The 9,671-nt window shown below is 43.1% G+C and overlaps 1 protein-coding gene across 1 annotated transcript; it reads right to left on the bottom strand.

Moving 5' to 3' along the window:
• LOC103654440 (ENHANCER OF AG-4 protein 2) lies at positions 1 to 8,527 on the bottom strand. Its single transcript, XM_008681271.4, has 12 exons — positions 7,892 to 8,527; positions 7,670 to 7,746; positions 4,116 to 5,978; positions 3,540 to 4,002; positions 3,357 to 3,465; positions 3,155 to 3,267; positions 2,894 to 3,081; positions 1,526 to 2,138; positions 978 to 1,452; positions 801 to 896; positions 519 to 616; positions 1 to 404 (listed from the first exon to the last, which is right to left on the bottom strand). The coding sequence occupies exons 1-11, from the start codon at positions 8,003 to 8,005 to the stop codon at positions 549 to 551; spliced, it is 4,179 nt and encodes a 1,392-aa protein (XP_008679493.1). The 5' UTR covers positions 8,006 to 8,527; the 3' UTR covers positions 1 to 404; positions 519 to 548.
• Positions 8,528 to 9,671: the final 1,144 nt, after the last annotated feature.

Here is a 9,671-nt window from a genome sequence, read left to right as displayed (position 1 = left end):
TTAAGAGAAAAAAGCGAACCATAGCATAGGCACCGTGACAAAATGCCTTGATGATACCAGTTCCTGGTATTTACTACCAGACCTCTATTTATAATTAATGTATCTGCACAAGATATTTACTACCATAGCATAGGAACAGTTCGCTGTCCTGATCCATACTGGAAGCAACATCTAAAAAACTGGAGGACATTTGCGTCATGTGAAAAGATGAGCTCACACTAAGAGAGATTGTCTGCTGGATACTGTTGTCAGGACTAGTTACATTGTAAAATGTCCATTCCACATACTATGACAGATCTCATCGTTAAACCCTGGCAAGTGCATCTCCATCTCAGACTAACAGCCACCAGTTGTTGAACTCAATTCAAATTGCCTCCAATGCCCTGAGCTTTCCATGTCAAAATCTGCATAAGAGCAACAAATTGAGATAAGATCAGTTCAATGAATATAGATGAGAATCTAAAAGAAAGATGACTAGGAAAATAGAAAAGCACACAAAGAGCCAAAGATATGAGTACCACAAACAAGAAGTTCAGTTTACAACTCTATCAAGAGGGCCTCCAGCAATTAAGAGTGTGCATATCAGACCTGGCTGGTAGCATCTGAGAAATATGGCCTGTCAAAAGTAAAATTGAAAAGGCTTGAGAAAACCATAGGAAATATATAGATCATCCAACACATCTGTTTTTCCCCTATAATTGAAGGGGACTGATTATCTTTAAAAACCCCCCATTTAAGACAATTCACATGAAAGCACAGCCCCCAAGAACACAACCATAAACTTTTCAAAAATCAAAGACCTGGTAGTGGTGCTCCAGATGGCAAATGATTCAGAACAGTATGTTGATGATTCATAGGATTCATTGAAGATCTGTCAATGTTTGATCTTGAATATCCTACATCCGAATTTTACTATTAGTGTCAGTCCAAAAGTTGATGAAAAACAACTCTTAGATAACTTATGGAAGAACACATACCATCATGCACAAATGGCCCTTCTGAGCAAGGTAATGATCTGCCACTTGCTATCCAATTATGCTGGTCATCTGGACTGAAGTTACCAGATGCCATCCGCCAATGTTCTTCAGATGGATAATGGCTCTGACTGTTTGGAAAGGACTGTGCAGCATAAGGATTGTGTGGAGGTGCAACAGCTTGTTGGCCCATGGGATTCATGTGTGCCATACGAGAATGGGGATGAACTGGAGGTGTTTGTGCAGATGGAAAGGCACTGAAATTCCCTTGCTGAAAAGGTACACCAGTTGGCCGAAACTGGTAATTACCATTAGAAGCTTGCGCCATAAATACGCTAGTATTTCCAAATTCTGCCGGCATTGAAGTAACAAAATTAACTGCAGCTTGTCCATTAACTGGTCCACCAGGAATGAAGGTTGTTGTATTTCCAATAGCTTGAATTGATGTGTTTACTGTCATCTGGGCCAATTGATTACCCTGCAGCACAAGTCTTTTTATAATCTAAACAAGAACACATCATGATATGTAATTTAGGTAGGAAAAGTATTACATTGGGCGTCATGAAGTACTCTGGCGCTGGAGGCTGATAACCCAATGACAACGGAGATGAAGAAACAGGCAGCGGAATAGAAGGAAGAGGTGGGTCCTGGGTTGGCAGAGGTGGTGGTGCAGGCTGAGGAGGTGGTCCAGATGGTAGTGGGGGAGGTGGTGGCGGAAGTGGTGAAGCTGGAGAGAGTGGAGGTGGTGGTGGCGGTGTAGCGGGTGGTGGTGAAGGAGGCAAAGGAGGTGGAGGTGGTGGTGAATCTGATGGAAGTGGTGGAGGGCCATCAGGTAGAGGGGGAAGCTCATTCTGGGCGATCAATGCCTGCTCTGAACCTGGACCTTGACTAGAGTCATGTTCAATAATGACAGCTCCATGAGTCTGTTGGTTGTTGCCAAGTAACTCTAAAGCATCTTCCATAGCAGCATCAGTAGCTACATGTTCTACTCTAATAATGTGTTCCTCAACAGATGCTGGAGCAATATTATCTTCAGTTTCATGTATGACACCACCTTCAACAGGCCGTGAAACAAATGATGATGACCCATTGTTTTGAGGGAAGTCTTCATCATCTTCAAACACTTTTGATGATAAAATTCCAGAAAGCTCAAAAGTTGCATTGCTGAGAACAGAAAAAACACAGCATATGTCAATAATGTCTGGTAAGTTGGATAAAGATAAGACAACACATACTCACATAGACACACTAAAGTACTGGGAACACTGATTTATAAGCAAAACAAAATTCCAAAAGATTATCAGGAAAGCAGAAAACATCCAATGTGTAGAGTTACTTCATTAATTTGAAGCATGTCCTTCCTAATAGCAAGTTCACTGAGCTTCATACTAAAATCCACAACCTTTGCAACATAAGCACCCTGGTCATGTAAGACTCTCTTAGCATAAACCGTATTTTGAAGATCCTAATAGCAGGGATTAGTGTGGTCAGAGCATTTGACATTACTGTATCCTATTTTAGATTCCACAATACCACAACATAACAACTGTATTCTAAAATATTGATACAAATAAAACAAGCATATGTGTGGTAGGTACTGGCACTGCTGTGTTTCTTTGAGTTCTTTAAATTGATGATAGAGAGAGCATCAACTTAGTGTCATGTGAATCTGCACCATACGTGCCAATTCCAATATGGGACTGGCATGATCATTACTACCCAGCATATTCTAAACAAGAGAATCTGAAATGCAATTTTAAGCTATTTTTCCGGTCATGATGTACTAATCTCATAAACGGACTTATTAAAAGTTTAAATTATTGAGCAGATAGATCCACCAGAACCTACATGTCAAGCTAAAAAATAAAAACAGAAATGATTTATTGACCTAGTAAATGGTATATCAAGTCCCAAAATACCTTCCATATTCATCAACAAGCATGTCATCCATCTCCCTAATAGGATCATCTACAGAACGTTCAGAACGGGATGGTCGCTTTAACATTAAACTAGTGCTAGTATCATCATTTGGCACCTCAATGTCACCCATGTACTTTCGGAGTATGTCTTCTGGCATAATCTTTCTCTCAAGCCACAATCTTAAAACCTACAAAGCCAGGCAGCCAAGTGACCCACTGTTTAGAAAAAGAGAAGTCGGAATCAGTAATAATGTCCAATACTTTAAGGCACTGGCGCCGGTTTTCACGAGCACCAGCTCCAGGTGGAGCAGCAGCACCGAAAAGACGAGGCAATGCCGCTTGAACAGTGGGAACATATGAAGCCCCGGCAACTCCTGAACATTTCAGAATTCAAAGGATAACTTTTTGGGCAAATATAGCTCTAAAGCAGGATTGGTATAAAACTTAAAAAAAATAAATTTACCTCTATGAGAATGGGAACATTGTGTTATGGAATCCACAAGAAAAAGGAGGTCAATTCTGCGATGCAAATTATGCTCGTTCTCCAATTTCTGTATGAGAAGCTCGACAATCTGGAAGAGAAACAATAAGGATAGTGAAATAACAATGAAACAGTGATGCAGATGGCGTATGTGAGAGAAAGGACCTCTCCAGCAATGCCATATTTAGAGCACTCAATTGCATGGCGTGTTGCACGGCCTATACTATCCTTTGTCCTTGATAAAGTCTCTATCATTCCCTCCAAAGCATCACGAGCAATTGCTGCATCAGAACCACCACTAGGTGAACCGCTGGCCTGCCTAGATTTGGGACTCTTTCCATGACCATTATCAAGCTCCATTGGGCTTTTCAGAATACGTTGACCAGGACTCTCAGGAAAAGCAATTCTAGGTGGGGATGGAATGCGAAAAACAGGACTAGGGCTTAGTCTTGGCAAACCATATGATGTAGAGGTAATAGCACTATTATCAGTCGAAGACCCATCAAATTTTGCAAGAGCAGAAGCCATAAGGTTCCTCCTTGCTTGGGCAGCTGCAATAAGATGTTTTATTGACTTGGCCGAGTCAGGGTTAGGTTCAGAATAAGCTGCTTTATCAACAGAACTTGATCTGCATAAGAGAAAACCACAAACTATAAACAAAGTGTGCAGCTAAAACTGTTCGAGGACAAAAATATAAGTAACAGAAAGAAACTTGGTCAGTTCAAAACTCAAAGCAGTAACCTTTCCTCTTTCAGGTGGTCCCGCTTCCCAGTCCGTTCAGTTGACAAAGTGGTGGCCACCTTATGCTCAACAGATGTAGCTGGTTTAGATTTAGCCTTTGTTTCTTCTGACTTGGGCACCAAGGCGATCTTTTCTGAAGCAGGATAGTTTCGGGAATGGGATTTCCCAGATGTTACTTGCAATGGTTTAGAAGTACTATGAAGTTTCTTCACCTCAGAGCATGCCGGCATTTTTACTTGAGCAGAGGATTTGCCATCAACCAGGCTCATTTTGTTACCAATGACAGGAGTCTCAACCGACCCTGTGATCAGATTTCTCCCCATTAACTGGTGTCTAGCATGCACTTTATCCTGACTCGGTGAAGAAAAAACTGGCTCATGCTTCACAGGTGACATCCTAACACTTCTTGATTTCTCTTCTCTGGCAGGGCCTGGTTTTTTTCCAGAAGCGTTGCCAACATGCGAAGCAAAATTTCCCCGACTACCTGGTTTCTCAGTTGGGACTATATGCGTAGAGAGAGATTTGGCAGAAGTTCTATGAAGTGGTGTTTGCTGTCCTTCATCCTCGTCATCATCAAAACGACACGCTCTTCTCTTAGGTTTAACCAATTTCCTATCAACACGTGAGACATCCTCCTTCCTGCTGGAACCCTTTTTAAGAGAATCAGCAACAGTAGACTGAGTTACAGAAGAACCAGATGCTGGTTCCATGATCTCAGAATGAAGCTTTGATATGGGTGATACAGCACCACCTGACTTCCGTGCCCTATCATCACCGATACCAGTCTTAAGAATTGTGTTTTTACATGTTTCCACAGCAGTAGATTGCTCATGTTTCACAGCATTATGATTTTCATAATTGATGTTTAACTTCGTCTCACTCTTGGCAACTGTCTTATCTGTTTCACCAGCCCTGTCCATAAGTCTTGCCTTCTTTGCCGGACGTGTATCAGCACTACTGTCCATCTTGTGCTGCCCGCTACCTGTCAGAGATTTCTGATTGAGAGAAAACCCTGCAGATGATTTTCCAGTCAATTGCTTGTCAGGCTTTCCATGGACAATTTTATTATCCCTTTTCTCTGAACCAGTAGTCAGTGATTGTTTTGTCATGATTTTTGACTTCTTAAATTCTCTGCTCTCTTCTTCAGCACTCATGTTTAATACAACATCAGATGCGGCCTCAACAGCAATCCTTCCAGTAGGACTACCAACACCAACATGCTCATTTTCCTTACTTTCAGCATTCCTCAACAGCTTGTTGGATTTAAAATTCTTTGGCACTTCAAGGGCGCAAACCACCTCCAAGTTAGGTTCCAAAACAAAACCTTCTAGATGACAGCTCTCTTCTTCAATTTTCACCTCTTCAATCTGCCTTTCTGCCCGCAGAGATGTTGGTGAATGCTCCTGTTCTGTGTACATGTCAAAACCAGACTTTGATGCAGCAGACTTCTTTGTCTTGGGATGCTTAGGATCCTGTTGTAAAGATGCTTTCTTTTGAGGAACTGCCAAAGAATTATCACCTATTTCATGACCACCATCTTTGACATCCTCCTCGGTCCCTGACCCTTGCCCTGAAGTACTTGAGCAATCAGTAGGGGGATCATCTTCCATTTGTCCCAGTCCTGGAGTCCCACCAATATCAGGTGACCTCACCAGGTGCTCTGTAGTCTTTTCACTCTGATCAGGCAATGCTACATTTGCGGCTTCAGATGTTTTTGGCAATTCATTATAAGCCTTGCAGATCTGCTCCACAGCAACATTAAATTGTTGAACATATTTTCTTTGAACTTTAAGAGCTCGATCTAACAGATCGTTCTTTTTCTTCTCAGTAAATTCCTCAAGATCTGCCAGAGGTACAAAGGCACTGCAGGATGATATTCATTCATTAGCAACTAAGTGATCATGGCAAGCAAAAGGCAGATATGTAAGACAGCACAGGCAACAACATCAAAACAAGTGCTTATCATAGCAAGGAAAAGGCAGTAAGAATTTATTAGGCGGTCATATTACAAATTAATGCAACCCAATGCATTCATCAACTTAACTCGTGTAACAGTAGTTCACTATCAACATTATTGAACATTCTATGCATAAAGGATAACGTGGAAAATAGCTAAAGAATACCAAGTTAAAAAATGAACTCTGTCAAGCTTTAGCAGAATCAAGGTACAAAGAAATGAAAGTCATTCTTGGTTTGTTACTTTAGAAAAATATAAGCCTTATAAAAAACTCGACCTACAGGGTAAGACCGCCCCCACGGTATTATATTAAGAACAACTTCTCACGCAGGTCGAGAAAACCCCTGAACCCCTGCCCCAGCGGCACCGTAGCCCATGTGAGAACGACCGCGACCAGGGCCGAGCCTTAGACCTGTGCTTTGACGTGAGACAGACGAGGGGATTTTTTAACCACAACATGAAAATTCGCTCTCGCGAGGAGTCAAACCCAGGAACTCAAACCACCTAACCAACTCGGCTCACTCTTCTGCTTTAAGCCTCTCGGTTTGGTTACCCAGTCTATGAAATGTTCTGGACTGTTCATAAGGCATATACTTTCGAAAAAAATTAAGCCTTATGAACAGTCCAGAGCATTTTATGGACTGGGTAACCGAACTGAGAGGCTTAAAGCAGAAAAGTGAGGATATTTCAAGAAGCAATTTCTAGTAATAAATGTTCTTGTCTCTCGTCCTTATAAAAAAAGATCATGCCACAGGGCTGGGCTGACCAAGCAGACAGGAGCAAGCAACATTACATCGACAATGAAGTTACACATGTTTTTAGAATTTAAAATAACAGATTGATTTAGTACAAACACAGAAATTAATTATCTAACCATATAAGAGAAACTAGTCAGGTATAGACATAAAGAAGGTGTACAACAATTTACATCTGAAATTCAATTCCCCTATGGGAAAATGAGAATAGTTAGGACTGAAAAGAGTGAAAACCATAAACTCAAAACTCCACTTCATTAAATTTGCATCCTTTCTTTAATAAGTCCATGTATAAAAGCCATTTTGCCAAAGAAAAAAACATATAAAAGATAAAGGATTATATTCTCCCAAGAACTGCAAAATGTGTGGTTCGCTATCAAAGCCACACGTGGCTAAGCTAGAGAATGCTTGGGAGACCAGAGGTGTGCAAAATCTGTAAATTTGAGAGTTGGGACAATAAATTGCAAGCATTGACCTCCCCTTGTCGTGACCTGGACTATCTCTAAGCAAAACAACACTACTGGGGATCTGCATGACAAAAGGAAGACTTAATCTCGATCTGTAGTGAAGAGCAAACCCAGAGTCCAGGCTTGTAACGTGTTACACTTGGAGTACTAAACAGAGAGCAAGAGACTGGCCCTGCTACCATACAGGTTGCCTGGCCACATTTTGACGATTTGTTATTAAAATGTGATAAGTGATCTAGAGTGACAGTTTTAGGCAATTCGTGCACGAAAAATGGCGTGACCCAATAGGGAATTAATTGATGGTTGCAAGAATGGCAGTTGCGGTATATAGCGAGAAATAACGGTAAGGTAGCAGCTTCCAGGCAAAGAGCTTACATCTCCCCGGTGCCGTAGAAGCAGACGAAGAACTTTTTTGGCGTTGGCTTACGTTTCCAGTCCTCGGGCTTGCTGATCTGTGCAGATACAGAATTTAGAGCATTAGCCGAAGCAAGGCGAGTAGACACGGAAAGGATGAGGTGGGAAGGGAGTGAAACCCTAGTGTGGTTGTATGGGCAGCAGTAACAACCGCAAGAAGAGGCGAGGAAGGTGGAACCTTACCTTAGCTGGCCAGGACGGGTATCCCTTGATCTTGGCGAGGACAAGGTCGCCTAGCTGGGGTTCCCTGGTCCAGTTGGAGCGCTGCTTGGCGCCGCGCCTACCGCCGGGAGGCATTGGCGGCGGCGGCGGCGGCGAGGGAGGAGGATGCCCCTCCCCACAGCGTCGAACCCTAACCTAACCCTAGCAGCAAAGAAAAGAGCAGCGGAGGCGGGGCGAAGAGAAGGCCCGGCCCTGGACCTGCCCCTAGGGTGGGAAGCACGGGCACCCACAAGACAACCCTAGAGGAGGGAAGGGACGGCGGGAGGCGATGGAATCGACGGGCAGGGGCAAATTGCGTGAGGTGCGGTCACCTTCTCCGCTTCTCGGTGGCTACTTGAAATCACTTGGATGGAGGGGGCTGCCGGGGATGGGACGGGGCTTCTGCCTTCTGCTGCTGTTTGCCTGCTTCTTCTTCCTCCTCGCGTCCCCTCCTCTCCCTCTCTGAACGGCGCGGCGCGGTGCGGTGCGGTGCGCGGATGCGGGCGGCTCTCCTCTCCCTCGCCTTTCTGCTGTGCGCCTGTGCCACTGCGGTCTGGGTCCGTCTCTCCCGTGCGCTGTTGTGTCGTGCCGTGCTCAGGTCCTTCATCAAGATACCATAGCAGCCGTCCGATCTGCATCCCACGGGTTTCATTCCTTGTGCCTAAACCTGTTCAAACGGATCTGATCGGATTTAGGTCACATAAAAACGAGCCGTGAGACGTTTTTCGGTTAGCTCTCAATCCATGGCCCTGTTTGTTTCGGCTTCTGGCAGCTTCTGGCCACCAAAAGTTGTTGCGGACTGTCAAACGCTCAGCTTTTCAGCCAGCTTCTATAAAATTCGTTGGGGCAAAAACCATCCAAAATCAACATAAACACATAATCGGTTGAGTTGTTGTAATAGTAGGAATCCGTCACTTTCTAGATCCTGAGCCCTATGAATAACTTTATCTTCCTCCACATGTAATCGTAATGATACTTAGATTCTCCCCACAGCCAGATTTTCAGAAAAACTGGTCAGAAAAAAGCTGAACCAAACAGGCCCCATGTGGATTGAGTGGGATTGGATGGGTTTAAATTCCAAACAAGTCAAATTTATTCTCAATTTTTTTTCCAATCTCATCCAATCCATATGTATTGGGAATAACCGAACAAGGCCTAACATGGTTCTTACCTAATCCGTGCGCATACTGTGGGATAGGATCGGTTGGGCCGTTCTTCCCTGTTGAAGGTGTTGGGTTTAGAGCAACTCCAAAAGTATGTTAAAAATTTTACCCTAAAAACTGGTTACTAAGAGTAGGCTCAAAAGTTTTAAGAGTGAATCATGATGGGTACTCCAACAGTTCCTTTAAATGTGACATGTGGCGCCATCTGCAAAGTCGTCCAGAGGCTGTGGATGATCTGATACGTTGAGGAATGGATTGGGAGGGATGGAACACACTAAAATATGAGGGAGAGGAGGCTGTGAATGCGGACGCTAATTTTTTAGGGGGAGAATGAGGGAGCTGTTAGAGTAAGAAAAATCACTATTTTTGACTAATATATGTTTTGGGGTTAGTTTACACGTTTCTTTTGGAGTTGCTCTTAGATATGGCAATGTGTACCCGCTACTTGAAACTCAATTGGTTTTTCTCTGTTTGGGCTAGTTTGGGAATCCCATTTTACCAAGAGATTTTCATTTTCTCAAGATAAATTAGTTCATTTTTCCTTAAAAATGGTGTTCCCAAACTAGCCCTTAGTTACAGGTTTGGTCCAATTTATCTAC

Source organism: Zea mays, chromosome 4 (genome assembly GCF_902167145.1).
Source record: "Zea mays cultivar B73 chromosome 4, Zm-B73-REFERENCE-NAM-5.0, whole genome shotgun sequence".
In the NCBI taxonomy this organism is placed as follows: Eukaryota; Viridiplantae; Streptophyta; class Magnoliopsida; order Poales; family Poaceae; genus Zea; species Zea mays.
This window is presented reverse-complemented; position numbering and strand designations above follow the sequence as displayed.